Source organism: Epinephelus fuscoguttatus, linkage group LG7 (genome assembly GCF_011397635.1).
Source record: "Epinephelus fuscoguttatus linkage group LG7, E.fuscoguttatus.final_Chr_v1".
In the NCBI taxonomy this organism is placed as follows: domain Eukaryota; kingdom Metazoa; phylum Chordata; class Actinopteri; order Perciformes; family Serranidae; genus Epinephelus; species Epinephelus fuscoguttatus.
In genome coordinates, this window is record NC_064758.1 from 40,208,505 (window position 1) to 40,226,567 (window position 18,063).

An 18,063-nucleotide genomic window follows, 5' to 3' on the forward strand; every position below is an offset into this window, starting at 1 on the left:
TGCAAAAACTGCGGGGCAGAGTAAAGAAAATATTATCCGTCCTGTAAATGTTAGAAAAGAATGCACTGATCTAAAGGAAAAATCACTCCACCAAATCTGTCACTACGGAGCAAAAATGTCTAACACATGTTCAGAAAAGTTGTCCAACAACCCAAAAATACCTCAGAGTGAGAGCAGAACAGAATACAGCGTAGGCCCAGACTGTTGTAATGATACTCAGAGGTGACACGGTGCTGCAGGTATGCAGAGCTGGAATCACATTTACAGATGTGAAACACTTCAGCTCTGTTTTCTCTGTATAAAATTTGTAAAGATTCTTGTTACAGTGAAATCAGACAGTATCAAGTGCTGATTGTATATCCAGTGTCTGTCTGTCTGTCCACTACTTTGGCTCAGACTAAAATATCTTAACAGTGATTGGATGGATTACCATTAAATTTGGTACTTACATTTATGTCCCCCTCATGATGAACTGCAATAATTTTGGTGATCCCTTCACCTTTCATTCAGTGCCACCATCAGATCAAATTATTTAGATGTCCAACACTTTGGTTTATGACAAAATACCTGCAAAACTGACAATCCCATCAGCCTTAGCCTTAGTGTTGAGCTCTAATTAGCAAGTATTAGCATGCTAGCATTCAAAACTATGACGGCGAACATGGCAGACATAATACCTGCTAAACATTGGTGTGTTAGCATTGTCACTGAAAGCATGTTAGAATCAAGCAACATCCAGTGCTGGAAAAAAAAAAGCCAACACTGATGTGCGAAAAACTGCAGTTCCTCTAATGGCCACTTGAGGGTGGCTCCAAAAGCGAGTCAATCCCCAAAGACCCACTATGTCTAAATACCCAACTTTACAACAGAAATAAACATGTTTAAAGCCTGGTGCAAAAATGTTTTTGGACTCTATAGCTAACTCCCCCCTCATTAGAACTGTACAGGGGGTGAATTGTTTTATAACTCACCTGTTTACATGTTATTAAGACTAAAGTTGCGCATAATTTAGGGCAGGTTGCTTCGCATGACAGGCTATCTGCCGATAGTGTCCTCAGCTTCTCAGTCAGATCCACCCCTTGCTCCTCCACAGTGCCAGTCTCTTACCTAAATACAGTCACTTCTGGCTCAAAAAAACAAAAGATGTCATCAGCCAAAATGACAAACTTGAGGCCTCAGAGTCGGAGTCCACAAACCAATGGGTGACATCGTGGTAGATTTGTCCATTATTTTGACAGTCTATGGTTAGGATGATGGTCTTAGCATTTAACAGAAAGTACAGCCTCACAGAGCTGTTTATATGGCCTTAACCTCTTGCTAAGTTCTAAGTTTACCAAGATTCTTACTTAGTATTCTGACATAATACAAATTTTAGGGATGATGCAACTGCATGCAATGTTAGTGTTAAAACCATCTGATGGTCATCTGATGTCACAACCTCAATTCAACCAAATATTAACTAGAGATGCACCGATGCAGCTTTTTCAGTTTCGATACCGATCCCAATGCTGTGGCTTTGAGTATCAGCCGATACCCGATGCCGATCCGATACCATGGTTGGCCTAAAAAGCTATATACCTTTACATGTAGAACAGGAAAGACTAGAGGCATCAGGCATTGATGACTACACAGTTCTTTCCTAAGACAAAACGAAACAAGATGAAACAGATTAATGCAATGATGAACGATTTATTTTCAAACAAAAATAAACAATTGTGCAACAGCAGTTGAAATAGTGTGAAATACCTCCACACAGCAGATTCTCTCCACTCAATGATGTATAACATAGCTCGCGTCGCAATAGATTTCAAGGGAAAGGATCGCCTCAGGTATAGGCTGAATTTTCCCATACCCGATCCATCTATTTTGATGATATCGGGGCCGATATTCGATCCAGATATCGGATCGGTGCATCCCTAATATTAACACCTAACAACACCGGTGGGCAGCTACAGTGTTCATTTTTTCACTTGTTGAAATGCCTGAGCAACTAACATAATAGAAATCAGTGCTGGTACTGGAACCAAGTATTTGAGAGCTGGTGAAAGATGTATTTCTTTTATATACAAAACACAATGCATATGTTTCTAATCTAACTTCTAATTGGATTGAAGAAAGGCCTCCTGTTAATACTCAACACTTTTCTTAGGTTTATACTTTTCCTATAAAGTACATTTTTGTACCCCCAGCATTTGGGACCTCTGCAAACCCAGACAATATTCAAGTCTGCCAGTCTGTGGCTTTGGGTGGTGCCAACTAGCTGTGATTTGAGTGTGACTCAGAATAAACAGGCTGTGGGCTGTAACAGCCCCAAATAATACTCAAATCTTTTCCCACTCAAATTTGACACATACATAACATGCAGTGCAGCTTCAAGTGCACTTGGTAATTGGTGTCTGAGGTTTTGGCACCATGTGGTGCTGAAAGTTTTCCAGTCATTGGCAGGTTGTCTGTGCCAGATCTGCAGGTATCCTTTCAGTGAAGAGGGCTGATTAGCCATGACTGTTAGAACAGTCAGAAATAGCAAAAACCATGCAACCGGTCCAGCTTTGCAGACTTGAGTCAGAAAGCACGTGGGAGTTGTAGTCTGTTCATGATGTTGATGTACTGAGTTATACTGACTCATTATTCCAGTAAGGATTTTAGAGAGGGTATGTAATGACGGACACTGCTGGTCACCACCACACCCTGCAGAGGTCACAGACAGAGCTGTCCTGATCCATTCAAAACATAATAAACACTCAAACTGCACTGCGTCTGTTCTGTCTGTTTCTCTTTCATCTCCTTCAGCAGACCTGGGCTTAAACAGTTTCCTCTAACAAGAACACTGCTAAGGACATCTTTCATTAACACCAGCTTTGAAATCCAAATTACGGTTACATGCCTTTTCATTTATTAAATGACCACTAGATGTTTGTACTGTATGATTCTTGGCAGTAGCCTGAAACGTGGAATAGGTGCAGCTTCAAACAAGTCAGTCATACAACTTTAAATAGGGAGGGAAAAACTAGAGGAAGGAATGAACTTTTAAGCAGATGGAAACATTTCCTAACATTTACATAACATAATCAACAGCAGCGAAAGCACTCTCACCACTAAGACCATTTCCTCTGAAATCGCTCTGGTGAAACTGCAGAGGAAATACTACAGGTGCACAGCTGTTTTATGATGTAACATACAACTTAAATCCTCTGGAGTGGTCTAAATATATCTGAAAGAACAAACAGAGACATGATTTAACTCAGCCGGAGACTAAATACAGTAATTACCAAAAAATTCCATACACCAAATGTCAAAAACCACAAAATGTAAACTTTCTACAGATAGAGTTTTCTAAAGAACTGACTGTGTAAGTCCTTTGTGCATGTGGATATCACTGCCATTTATATGATTAATGTCTGGACTCATAGCCAGGGCTCTTCCGACATGCATAACTCCAGCCACAGCCAAAATGTTTTCCTAAATTGACACCTAAAATTCCAGACATTCCAGCTTGATGTGTGAAAATCCCACAGTGTTGCCACAGGAACACCCAGAGCCAACGATAAGGACGTCGTCCTGACCAAAGGTCGCTTCCTGACGTACACAGGGTTGAGGTCACTGCCGTGTCTACAGGGACAAATGAAAAGTGCAGATTGCCTAGACATTCATTCAGGTGTCCGCTGCACTAACAGATGCATCAGCAAAGGTAGAAACATCTTTCAATACATCACATGCCAGAATATCTTTGAATCTCTTCTTCATCTGAGATTTCTCTAAGGATCTGTCCCAAACTTTGGTCTAGACTTAAAGATCTCAACAACTACTGGATGGTTTGTCTAGAAATTCTGAACACACGTTCATGGTCTCCAGAGGATGAATCCTAATGACTCTAACTCTGAATTTTCTTTTAGTGCCTACACCAAGTTTACTTCTGTCTTTTTTAGTGAGATATCTCAACACTGACTGGATGGACTACCCTTAGAATATCTAAAGACATTCATGGTGCCAGAGGATGAACCAATACTGACTGAGGTGAGACTTCAACTTTTAACGACTGCATCTCAAAGTAGGGCTATACTCGACTCAGAATTCTGTCAGTCGAATTGGATTTGGCTGTTTCCTTTTTTTGGGGTTCAGCGGGACGTTTTGGTTAATGGTGACATTCATGTTATGTAGTAAACAAGCCAAGTAAGTCCTCAAAGCTAATATGTGCTAACTTTGGTAACAATGGATTGGAAATGTGCAAAAAAAATTTGCCGACACTAGATATCAAAGAAAATCCAGAGACTGTACTGTATTAAGTATTAAGCAGAAGGCAGAAGGTATTTCAGAGCCTGACCAGACAAAGCCTCTCCTCCACCAGGCAGCTGCCTCTGTCTCACTCAGACTCACCCTGGGTCTGAGGCCGCAGCTGCCTGTACCAGAGAGCAGTGTGGAAGCTGGGAGCGCTTACTCAACCAAAAAAAGCACTGCAGACTGACAGGGATACGATAAAAAGGCGACTGCTCTTCTTAAAGAATCTCAGTTGACTGGGGGGTCTTTAACTGATGATTCGAATCTTCGAGTTTGAGGAGACAGTCCTAGATTTCCTTATCCTAATCCTATCCTGTCCTAGTTTTTACTTATTTAGTGAAAGTAGGGATGAACAGAGTAGAGGACCAAGAGCAAGCAAGCGCAGCATGCTAACTAGGGGTGTAAATCACCAGCTTCATAATGATACGATATTATATCGATTTGTTTGGATGACGATACGATGTTTGCCAATATCACAAAGTCTGTCACGATACGATTTTGATTCGATTCAATTCAGGAGCCTGTGATCGATACGACGCGATATCATATTAGGGATAGACCGATATGGATTTTTTAGGGCCGATGCCGATTTTTTTTCCATCACCCTTAGCCGATGACCGATTATGGACTGCCAATTTCCTTGAGCCGATATTTGGGGCCGATACTGCTTTTGCTCCCTCCATTTACATCAAAAAAAATGACACAATGATAACAAATATTACAGGTCTCAAGTTTAAAATAAGAAACATTTATTGAACAGTAAAAAATACTAAAACAAGATGGAAAGTTGAGGTAGAACAGGTAGAATATTATTATTATTATTATTATTATTATACATTCAAATAAAAAAAAGAGTTCAGTGCTCTTAAATCTTCCAGTAATGTCTTTATAAAATAAACAAATATTTAAGCTGAAGCACAAATAAAACAGTAACTACTGTACACAGTTGGATTCAACAGCTTTGTTCAACTTAACCACATACTTTCAAATGAAAAAAAGTGCCAGGGAAAAATAAATCCGCGAACCCACGCACGTATCGGCCAATGCCGATACAAGTAAAAAAATTCAAATATCCGCCCGATATATCAGCCGGCCGATGTATCGGTCTATCCTTATATCATATGCCCATCTAACACAATCATTTACATCAACTCACAAAAACAACTAGAATATGATTTGACCATTTTATTTCTGAGCTCTGTTTGTTGTTTCAGCGGCGGCGCGCTTGCCCAGAAATGGTGACACAGACGTGCTATGTGAATTTCAAAATAAATGTGTATCTTTAAGATGACGATATGAATCGATGTTTTCATTTTGCATCGATATAATTGGATCGTTAATCAATGAATCGATCTATTGATGTGGATCGATGTATCGTTACACCCCTAATGCTAACTAGAGAGTCCACACCGGACATTTTCAGTTTTAGATGAAGACAACACCATTGTCAAGGGGGTCTGAACCCTTTTCTGTGGCTGCCATTACACTGATTAGATGCAGCGCTGAAGGACCATCCCTGAACCACTGCCTTCCTGCAAATTGTCAGTTCAGTGTCTGCCCGGTTAGCTCCAGCTAACACAGCAGCAGCAGCTAACATCCAATAACATACAATAAAATCAGGTTATGAATTCTTTTAAACATACAAAAATGTGAAATTATTGATTATCAATTATCAGTGTCTGCCATTAGGAGTAGGTATTTATTGGTTATCAGTATCAGCTGAAAAAAAAAATCCATATTGTGCATCCCCAAGTAAAATATAGCAACAACTGCTGAACGGGTTAGCACAACCTTTTGAACCAACATTCATGGCTCACAGACGATAAATACTGATGGCTTTGGTGATCCTCTGACTTTTTTTAGCACCACCCTGAGATTGACACTTATGGTTTATGTACTGCCACAAACGTTCATGTCCCCTTCAGGATGAATTTTAGTAACTTTATTTTTTTTAACTAACTTTTTATCTAACACCATCGTCAGGGCAAAATTTTTACCAGCAAAACATTGACATTCCCATCAGCCTCAGCTGTACTTAGCTGGTGTTTAGCATTCTCATAGCTCAAAGAACTACTGTGTCTGAGTCCAGCCTCACAGAGCTGCTAGCTCGTCTGTTTTTCCTCCAGTGATGTTGCCATAAAGCCTGCTAACACACTGCCTGTAATTTTGGGCTATACAAAAAAACTTTACTTGCATATTGCTGTCTCATCATCCCCTCAATTATGTAAACTTTTTTTTTTTTGTCCGAGCCTGGATTCAGGAGGTGTTTGTGGAGAGATGATTGCAGCAACACAGAGTGGAAATAACCTCCTGCATTCGTTAACACACCTAAACAAACAACACATCCATTTCTAGCTTCTGTTACTAAAAATAAACAAGAACAAATAAATAAGGAACAAGGATTCGATTCATGAAGGCAGCCACTTCCCTGCACGGTACACGGCGTCAATATTTTTAGCCGAGATTGTGCGCTAAGTTCAGGTAGAGGAAAGATACTGTGTATTCTGCAGACAGCTGGAGACATCTGAGACACGGGCAGCTCACTTTTTATAACGCTAGGCCCTGTCGGTGAACTGAATGAAGACACACAGATTTACATGGTACTGGAAACCATCATTTTAAGCTGTGGACACACGATGGGATTCTTATAAGAATTAAGCATATGACACACTACAGAGAGAATGTTGGAGGAACATTTAAACTAATTAAGAAAGAATTCAGCTTGTGCTTGCATGATTGATTTGTTTATTCTGCTTGCTGTGAACCAGAGGAAGCATCACAGACCTTCATATGCTACTGACAGGTCGAATTACTCCAATCCATTTCCAGAGACAACACCAATAAGATTTGAATTCAGCTCAGAGTCCATGAGTGTGAAAGAGTGACTGCAGCTCTGAGATAAACAGTAAGAGCCACAGTGCTCTTTAACTGAATTATAGGTGAAATGGTTCAGTGGTGGCATGAAGCAGCAGTTGCCAATGTGTGGGAGTAGTCAGGATGTGCTTTGCTTTCCCAGTAGTAATTTAGAAACAGTCTGTAAGCATGCAGTTAGTCTTCACAATGTTTATAGATTGTCTTTAGATTTCTGGTGATAATTTCTTACTGACATTCCATGTTATGTGTGTGGAGGTGTAGTGGGAGCTCTGATGGTGATGCTTCAAAGATTTAAAGTCGAGTTTCTTTTGACTTAAACCCAACCCAAACATTTCTTCATGTTTATCACTCTGACAGTTCCTCTCCTCTTATTCAGTCCAAATGATATACCAGTGGTAGAAGAAGTAATCATATCTTCTATTTACAGAAAAGTAGCAACACGCCCCTGTAAAAGTACTCCATTACAAATACAAGTCCTGAATTCAAGATCTCATGGACGCAGTTCCCATTTTCGGCTAATTTATATTTATCTTCATTTACTCAGTTACTTCACTTAGTAGTAACTTTGCAGATTTAGATCGATAGTGTGTCTGTGCATTCCCACCAAAAGCTTCATAGTCACCTGCCGGCGCTCTGGTCACTCTGACATCGCTCACTGCCAGCTCCAGCAGGCGCTTGCAGATGTGTCCATCTAGGCTGACCAGCGGTACACTTTACAGGGATGAACAAATATAGCCTACTATCATTTATGTCTTCCCTATGTATTATTCATGACTTTCCTTACACAATTAAAATAATGCTAATAAACACATTTAGCCTTTATGAGTCTTTTATAATTATGATTTTACCCTCCTGTTGGCACGTAGGACCACTGAGAAATGTAATTGGTAATAAATAAGCGGGAGCTCATGGATCGCATTTTCAGAAGCCTCCTCTTGCATCAGCGTATTTTTCTGAGGAAACGCAGGGTCCTGAACCGTCGGCCCATCTGGGTCCACAGAGTCCTGCAAACCCGGCAACTCCACGGGGAATTTCACCGGCTGGTACAGCTCTGGGAGAGCCCAGACCTCCATATCCAAATCCCGGTCTGCAATTGGCTGCTGCTTCGGTGGCGGCGCTGCTCATTTGCATAAAGTTCAGCTTCTTTCAACTTCTACTTGACGCTCTGGTTGCTAGCATGGCGCTGCTCGTGGCAGCTGACGCCCCTGGCGCCCTTCGTCGCCAGCATGCATTGAAAATTAATGGCTACCAGCCGCTTATGACGCTCATGAAGCTTTTGGTGGGAATGCATAGTAAGGCAGTTTATTCTGTTCTCAGTTAACTCCATCGTCCAACGGAAGAGCGAAGTAGAAAATTTAAAAAAAAATCAGAAAACAAACAATGCATTAAACTTAGCTCATGAAGTTAGCAATAATACCAAAACTCAAATTATTAGACAATTAGACACAAAGAAATGCAGGTAATACCTCGTTGCCCTCTCGACTGGCGCTAAACACCGTTAAACTCTCACCGTTCGTCCTTATTATTTCTTTATTTTCCGTGTTGTTTATCTCTGTCTTACTAACATTACAGGACCGTTTACCTCTCGTCAATTTCCGTCTTTTCTGTGTCTGCAGTCTCTCAAAAATAAAAGCACTTCCTGGTTCACAGGAATAAAATAAAGGCAACAAAACTGCTAACTTAACACATTGACTTCTGAGGATTGGTGTCATTTACATATATAATTACAGATTAAGACTTTATCAAGGGGATGTGTCCAGGGAGTACCGCCCCTCGATAAAGGATGGATTTATGGATGATTCCAAGGGAAAGTAAGGTAGTGAAGTAATTAAAATAAGCCCCACTTTTACCGGCTTTTAATTGAGAAAACAACCACAACTCCCTTGTTTACTTGTATTTGTTTACAGGCCAGTTTTGCCCAGTCCAATATGGCAATGTTGACATCTTGCAGTAATGGGGTGAAGCATTCAATACGGCATAATCCAGTGGTTTCTGACTGGTGGGTCACGGGTCCATTCGTAATGGACCGCAAGTGACTCACCCATGTGTCAAGTTTGTGAAAAACACACTTTATTTTGAAGTACAGTGATTTTCAGGCACAGAGCTTTTATTTTGAGGTGCCATTTCCTGCTGTAGAGTGAGTGACTAACAGACAGATACTTGACAGAGACAAAAACTAGCTCGATAACATGGCCAAATGCAAATATGACGCTGAATATATTAAACTGTGTGGACCTTGAACAAATAACGGAGGAGAATTCTGGACCCTGTGGCTGGACCAGTTGGGAACCACTGGCATAGTGTATAGGCTTGTTTGAGATTGATCGCTGCACAGTGCATGCAAGTTAGATTCGTGTCCAACTTGATCCTGACTTGCTCTGATGTCATGCCCAAGTGGCAACTACCACCTCATGAGATTGAGGCAGCTGCTGTTAGGGATGGACAATATAGTGACATTATTTTGATATCATGATATGAGACTAGTTATCATCCCAGATTTTGGATGTAATTTTCAGAACACACCACAAAAATTCAAGCTGTTCTACACAAAGTCATTATATCCACATTACTGATGATTATCTATCAAAAATGTCATTGTGTTAAAATTTTGTGAGAGCACTAAGTAGACCCGACAATATCAAAAATTGACTGGTCAAAAATATTGCGATACTTGATTTTCTCCATATCGCCAAGCTCTAGCTGCAGTTTTTAGAGCCAGTTACTCTCCACAGACTATAAGACCCAGGGCATGATGGGAAACACTTGGCTGTCGCCTGATCAAAGAGTTGATCTGCTCTTAGTTTTGTAGAAAGTCCTAACTTACCGTGTAATTGCAATATTTAATGCTAGATTGTGGGTTAATAGATTATGTGGTGGATAATAAAAGTTATAAGGCCATGACGTGGCCTGCAGATGGATCTAACAGGGTGTAAATAGGCTCGTTTGAGATTATCTGCACCTCACTTGGAAAGTTGACAAGATCAGGCGTCTGCAGCAGGAGGCGGTGACAAAAAGCCGCAGTAAAGTTGGACAGTTTCCAGCAGCAGTCTTTAACGGAAGGCACAGAAACACTCACATCCTGTCAGATCTGATGCAGATTCAATAAAATATTATCAGACCCAAACATCAGTTTGTTCACAGCCTTCAACTGTTAAAATTATGACAGAAAGCTTTACAGCCAATCTGTAATTTATGTTCATGACTCTACCTTCATTTTACATGAACTGTCATGTACATCAGCAGAGCAGACCTGTCCCCTCAACTACATAAATAAACTGAAAACATCAGTCAAACACTGAGGAAAGAAACACAACACAGCAGCTGTTATTAAAGATAAGTCATGTAGTCAGGGCTTCATATCTGCACAGATGTTATTTAAAGAATCCTCACATCCCACTTACTGCAAGTATTTTTATCGCTAGATACTTCAATAATTAAAAATTTAATGTTAATACACAATAAACTACATGTAGTTTATGATGAATGTATCAAGACTCTACTAGACATCTTTATCAGTACCATGTGTTTTCTGTAAACAGAATACACCTTCAAATCAGACAAAAATCTCTGAAATTCAACAAAAATTAAAAGTCTATTAAAACGTCATCTTGTTGAGTCAACATCTAAACCAATCAGCTGTTAGATCAGGTGAGAGCCAGGTGTTTCCCATCATGCTCCGGGTCTTGCAGTCAGTTCAGAGCAACTGCAGCGCCTGGCTCTTAAACTGCGGCTGCTTCGATCTCATGAGAATATCGTTGTCAACTTTCGCATGACATCAGAGCAAGTCAGGGTGAAGTCAGCCACAAACCATCTGCACAGGCCTGGCTCATCTCGAACGAGCCCAATATTTCTGTGAAAACACTGCGAGGTGAAGTTCGTCTTGAATGAGCCTTATGGTTCAAACTGCTCTGATCGATGTTCTGGGGCATTTAAATTGATTGATAGCGCCACCTGCTGTTGCAGAGGGTGAATTTCTCAGGACATGGTGTAGACTATAAAATAAAATGCCTTATTTTGTTAATGATGTTTTAGTTTTCCAAACCACACTGTATCTTTGTGAATCATAGGATATTTATATAACATGGGCTGTTCAAGTTTGACAGGAAATCAACCGCACTCTGGTTTGTCAGCTTGCATTCTGATGAACCCTTTGACAGTCAGGCCAGTTATTCATTCGCAGGTATTAATGTTGTTTTTCCTGATGCTTTTACATTTAAGTAATTCTCTTTACCAGGGAGAAATACACTTCTGTGAGACAATGAGGATTTTTTTACACCCAAGGACAATTTGCACTTGCTCTTGAACCAGAGGCTGAACAGAAGATTGTTTTATAAGGTCAAAGAGACCTCTAGTGGCCAAGTACAGACAATTTAAAGTGTGGAACAAGTTTGCATTTCACCATAGCTGCCTGAGTTCAACTGAACTCATCAAAGCAAGGTAGTGTTTCCTATTTTGTTCCTATCATCCTTAAAATTACACAGGTCGTAATAACATTAATGACCTACTGGGATACTGGCAGGGCCTGATTCTCTCCATGTGTTATCTATTCATTATTTACTTTCATAGGAACCTGGGGAATTTATTCTACAGTAGAAACATACACATTATTATTATTATTATTATTATTATTATTATTATTATTATTATTGTTGTTGTTGTTGTTGTTTGTTTCCTTACTGAATAAATCAAATATTTAAAAAAAATGATTAAACTAGATTACAGGCTCTCTCTTTTGGTGTTCTCTTTGGTGCACGTAGCATTCGGGGGCCTAATGACCTATGCATGTCTCAATCCCAGGATACAAACAGAACCATATTTAATGTTTTTGGTAACACCTGTGCTTTTTGTGTTGTGTCAATTCAAAATATCCGCTGTCAAAAAAAAAAAGGTCTGCCATATAGGACAGAATATGGAGATAAAAGAGGCTCATAGTAAATAGATTCTTTGGATATTAAAAGACCAAATGGTGATGTATGGAGCAGAGAGGGCCCCAGAGTAGACACTCAGCCTCTTCCTGCACCATAATGACCTATTTTACGCTGATCTAATAGAGAGGATGAAAAGCTTGGTGCAGTGTTTGAAAACCACGGAGAAATCAATGCTGCGCTGCAGATCAAAGGACAGGTAGAGAAACACTGCTCTGATGTGATGGAGGATGAAAAGAAAAGGGGTTTAGCATCAGGAAGTGAACCTTAGCTTCATACATGAGGGAACAGATGCCTGGATGGATTTAACAATAATTAAGGTAGATACAGACTGTAACCACATTTTTGAAAGCACAGCTGAAGAACACTTTATGGTACAAAATATGTTTATATACTTTCTGTACTTCTGGTTTGACACAGTTTTTTATAGTTTGGGCTAGACCACCCTGTTTAAATTGTTAAAGCAGGCAGAAAATATTATGTTATGTTTCACTGCCACCTGCTGGACATTTTAAATAGCAGGGGACCCTACAACCTAAAACAACAGTTACTGACCTTTGTAAAGAAATACTTCACCCATAAAACGAAGGTATTTATACTGGATCAGTTACTCTCTTTGTGTTACACATTCCTCTCACATGCCTCTCACATGCCTCCACAGTGAATGAAGAATCCAAACACTGAGAAAATGGTTGATAAAGTGTAGTAAAAACATTCCTTTACAAACTGTCACACAACTCGTGCACTATAATCCAAGGCTCATTTATCCAGTAGTATGCTAAGTAGTTCCCGAACACATGCATTTTAGCCAAAACAATTTAAAACACTTTGGCATTTACATCTCATCTCTTCTCATGCATGGATAAGTGGCACGTCGGGCCCTATTTCAGAAAGCAGGATTAGTGAAAACTCCAAGGTGTCAATAACACCCTGGATACTGAGATCGTCCCAAAGTCTGATCACAAGGAGGAGGAGGAGAATCACGTTCTTATTGTGGAGGGCTTTCAGCTTTACACCTACAGACCTTTGATCGACGTGCTCAACCAACGCTTCTTTATTTCCATCCCATACCAGGAATGCTAAAAGGGGAGGTGCTCTAGGAACTAGATAGTGTCAGACCCGCCTATGTATTTGAAACACAAGAACATCATTCTGGCTCACAGGTTTGTTTCATCTAAGCCTGAGGCGGAGCGTGTGGCAGGAAGGAGAGACATGGCGTGTCCGTTTTAAGTGGTGGACATTGCGGCACACTTTATTCAGAGGTTGTTGCATAAGGAGAACGTGATTAGACCCCGTTTAGATGTCTCCCTGGAGGAGTGTTTATATGAAAGATACAATTTCACCTCACACTCTATCACTTATCTCACATTCTGTTCCACCCAGATATATCAAATATTACACATCGTGGATTCGCATTATCATCAGAGCAAATTTTATGCATTGCCCTTTGATTCTTCGGCAGCGGCAGTTTTCCTCATAACATCAGAGACACTGAACACATTAGCAAGACAGCAGTTTGTCAGGCCAGAAGAAAAGTGACTCTGGCTCTGAAAAGACTTTTGCCTGTTTTTGTGATTCTCCCTGGGTATAAACCAGAAAGGATTATCAAAGATGTATTTCCCGGATCATTTGTGGCTTAGTGGATGGAGTGGGCGGCCTATGTACAAGAGCTTCGTCCTTGTTGCAGTGGCCGCGGGTTCAACTCCACCCTGTGGCTTTTGCTGAGTGTCACTCCCTCCCCCTTAACATTATACTGTCCTGCCACTATAGGCAACGAAAGCCCAAGAAATTATCTTTAAAAACAAAAAAGGAATTCCACAGAACTGCAGGTTTGTCAGTGTTACTAAGAAACTAAACTGCGGGGATACATGATGCAATGATTCATGAATACTTTTCATTTAGTCAGAGATTCTGTGGTGTAACTGTCTCATTTATGGGACTCAACAATGTCATCATAGCTCTATCTGAGAATAAAGGAGATTACGTGAACAGGAAGTCATTTCACAGCAAAACTTCTCACCAGTCTGTACAATATCTTTGTGTTTCAATGCCAAGTGCATTTTTCTTATGCGCTGAATAAGAGGATACAGCAAATTATATTAAAACATATGAACACTGTTAAGACATAAATAGCCTATGTTTTATATTTTCTCTATATCAAATGCATTAATGAATCACGTTACACAGTGTCACTTCACATTACCGATTAAGATGCTCTGCAATCTTTTCCCAGCATACCTCACGCTGTTTATCTGCAGCTAATGTAATCATTTTTTTTTTCATGTCTTCATTCGAGGTCATTAAAATCTCAGATTCAGTTGGGATGAAATAAGTGACTCAGCTTTTAACTCCGCTTTCTGCCACTGAGAATCATGTCATCTGCACACCACTGATAATGGCTTGTGGTGCTCACCGTCAACGTGCCTGTCTCAGGCTGAATATACTCAGAGTTGATTGAGTTAATTCGGATCAGCTGTTCTGGAAGTTTCCCAGCTCAGGCTCATTCAACTCAGAGATCGGGATTAGGCTCAATAAACGCTGAGCCTAATCCCGATCTCTGAGTTGAATGAGCCTGAGGGCCCTGGGCAAGGGCGTTCGTTTTAACTCTGCCCACTGAAATGCACGAGAATACATGCACAAAAATAATTTCTTCAGCTGAACTCAGAAAAAACAGAGACTGTTGTCTTCCAGCTCCAGCATGTTACCCAACAATCTCTGCGCTTGGCTGGTGCCCTTTTGGAAAATATCAAACCTGTTGAAAGAAATCTCGGAGGCTGACAGTAATTCAAGCTTTGAGCAGCATGTCACAAAGCGTATGCAATCATGTTTTCATCATCTTAGAAACTCCAGACTGTTCAGAGATCGGCTGACAAAAGACATGATCACATCACTACAGTTTATGCCTCTTTACACTGGCTCCCAGTATGTTTTAGAAGAGATTTTAGGATTGATTACTTTTAAGGCTCTTCATGGTCTCTCTCCCAACTATATCTCCGGCCTCTTAGTGCTATACACACCAGGACGTACTTTGAGGTCCTCGAGCAGAGGTGGAGCCCAGCTGAAAACTAAAGGGGACAGAGTGTTTGCTGTCAGGGCTGAGGAAATCAGGTCGGCTGTGCAGTGGTCTCTTACTCCCTATGTCTTTTATCCCCTCTGTTTCTATACACCAATGTGTTTTTGTCAGTTCTTTTAAAAGTTGTTGTTTTCATGTCTTGTCTGTTTTAATTATTGACATGTAAAGGTATTCTTATTTTTATTACATGCCCATGTACGCTACTCTTATGCAGAAGTGTTTAAAATAGTAAGGTTGAAGTTTTCATTTAATGGCTGGCCCAAATATTTCCAGACAGATCTGTCTGTAATTGGACCAATTCTGAGTCCTTCTCCTCTGTGTTGAGGGCAGGTAGTTGTAGGCTGGCCGACATGGAGAAAATTAAATATCACAATACTTTTGGCCAAATAACTACCAAGTAACCAAGTAACTATTTTACCTGCACAAAGAGAAATTGTCTTGCATGTTTTGTTTCATCTAATCGGCTCTTCTGATCAGTTTTCATTTAGAACAAATATCGACTGATAATCAGTGGCTGACTGATTGGCCACCGTTTGCCAACCTTATCTGGGGGTGCTCCACTGAAAATCCTTGCTGGTCCCTGACTCTGGCTTCTTAAAGTAGAGACAGTTAATTGTGTGTGGGGAGATTTTTATAAAGCAACACTGCTGAAAACAGATAGAGATAACACAGTATTGGATTTTTGATATAACAATGATCAGTAATGTGGATATAATGACTAAGTGGGGTAGGGCAAATGAGGAAACAGCTAGAACAATGTTCAGATGACATCACTTTACTGTAAAGCAGCCCTTAAAACCAGGAAAAGACAACACTTACAATATCTAAAAATCTAAGAAGATATCTAGTCTTGTATCAAAATATCAATGTATTGCCCAGGCCTAGGAAGCTGTACAGTCTGAGGTGAGCTACAGGTCCAACGAAAGTTTTGTCTTTGGCCAGAACATCTGCTGGACTCTGCCATCACGTCCAAGCATCACAGCTTGACAGATTCAATAAGCCAGAGTGCTACTGCAGACTGGGGATTCACTGACTGACCCAACTGTCAAGTCTTCTCGTTTTCTTGACACTTCTGACAAGTCTGAAGGCCATGTGGGTCATTTTGGGTGAAGCATGTCTAGGACTGCTCACTGAGGATTTGACTGTGCTGCCACACCTCTCTTCTTAGGAACTCTAGATAAGCCAGTTTCTGTGGGCCTTTTTAACACCTTTGAGAAACCTTCAGTGCAACATTTCAGAAAACACGCTTGTTTGCTTTCGTTGTTGTTATCTATAAATAAAGCAAAGGTATGACTCCAGGAAGCCACTGCACTCCACAAAATGTCACTTGTCAAACAAGATGCATTAATCAGTCTGTTAGCTTCCGATGAGCTAGTAGGGGAATTCTTTTGCCTTTGAACGAAGCCAAGGGTTTGCCTTACAAACAAAGGGAGCATTGGCAAAAAACTAAACAATTATTTCCAAAATGTTGTTCTTGAATGCAACAGCGTATAATTATAATTTATGACATCAGCGTGCTTCCAACTTTGTGGCAACAGTTTGGGGAAGATTTGTGTCTATTTCTACATGAAAATGGCTCATAAACAAATGGTTTTCTGAGCTGTGTAAGAACTCTGGGCTGCACAACTTTAACCAACCCCCACTGAACACCTTTGGGATAAAGTGAAACACATATGTGAGCCACGTGAGCATCAGTGCTGCTGAAAGGAAAAAAAATCCCTGCCGCCATGTCCCTAACTCTTGCGCAAAGTCTTCGAGGAGGAATCACAAATGGGTGTAAGTGATACTCTTGGTCAAACAATGTGAACTCACATTGTTTTGTCCGTGTGGTTACTGCAGGCAAGAGTGTTTTTTTAGGACACAGCATTTTGGTAGATGCACTTATTCCCTTTGTCAGATGGACAGCACTCTCTCACTTAACACTGTAAGAAGCTACAGCCAAAGTATGTTGGTTAAACTTTAGAAACTAAGTCAGTTTGGCTTAGTCCAAAGGTAGAAAAAAAAAATCAGGCACCAACAATTATGTGGTTTCCTACTTTCCAGTTGTTTGTGCACTTTTAGCCTGGTAGGGCAAAGGTTGCATAGCAAATAAACAAGGAGTCTGGATTTTATGTTGTTTTTCTCTGACACCGATTGCACTACTTACTATTCAGAAAACACTCTTTTTCCTCTCTAATAGATAAGAGTGTGACAAATGTGTGTGCTGCAGGTGTGCAGTGTGTGCTACAAAAATCATCAGTTGGAGGTTAGCAAATGGCGGATTCAGGTGGAGATAAGGCAGAGCAACAACTACTTTGAACAGATGCAAAACCTGAAAATTAACACCACTTTTAACATGACAAATCGCCACACAGTTTAACACAGGTGATAATCCAACCGAGCACGTACCTGTTCTCCTCCATTACTCCACTCCCCGTCTGTGTGGCTGTCGGCGCTGTCATTTCGGGTCGCCATGTTTGATGAATTTCACCGCGTCGTTCTGGTGTTTTCATGTTTGGTAATCTTCTCACAAAGATACTTGAAATCCTGAAGGCCTTTTCTTGACCAGGTATAATCCCCTCCGCCTTAAACAGGCGCGCGAAGCAACAAACAGCGTCTTCGGACAAGCTAGCTAACGTTAGCAGTTAGCCATTTTGTTCCCTTAAATGTCATTATTTTTACCACAGGTTTGGTTTTAATATTTTCCCGCGGCTTGTGAGCATCGAGGTGTTGTAAACTACAGTTTTCTCCAAAGGACAGACTTTAAAATGTGTAACGTTACGATAAGAAATACTAACAGCCATTACTGCTTTCAACCAGAGCCGTCTTCAACCACAGAGGAGCGAATGACGTAAGTGGCAAACAGCCAATCATATCGCAGGGGGCCTACTTCTTTGGGCATGCGTGTGTCCCACACTCGGAGCACTTGACCGTGAG

The 18,063-nt window shown here is 40.6% G+C and overlaps 2 protein-coding genes across 2 annotated transcripts in view; both read right to left on the reverse strand.

The window, feature by feature from the left end:
* Positions 1–17,930, reverse strand: part of ccn5 (cellular communication network factor 5) — a 32,903-nt gene extending 14,973 nt beyond the window's left edge. Inside the window, exon 1 of the mRNA XM_049581428.1 lies at positions 17,536–17,930. Within this exon, the coding sequence (XP_049437385.1) occupies positions 17,536–17,601 (66 nt within the window). The 5' untranslated portion in view covers positions 17,602–17,930. The remainder of the gene's footprint in view (positions 1–17,535) is intronic.
* Positions 1–18,063, reverse strand: part of gdap1l1 (ganglioside induced differentiation associated protein 1-like 1) — a 263,078-nt gene that overhangs the window by 16,577 nt on the left and 228,438 nt on the right. The window lies entirely within an intron of this gene.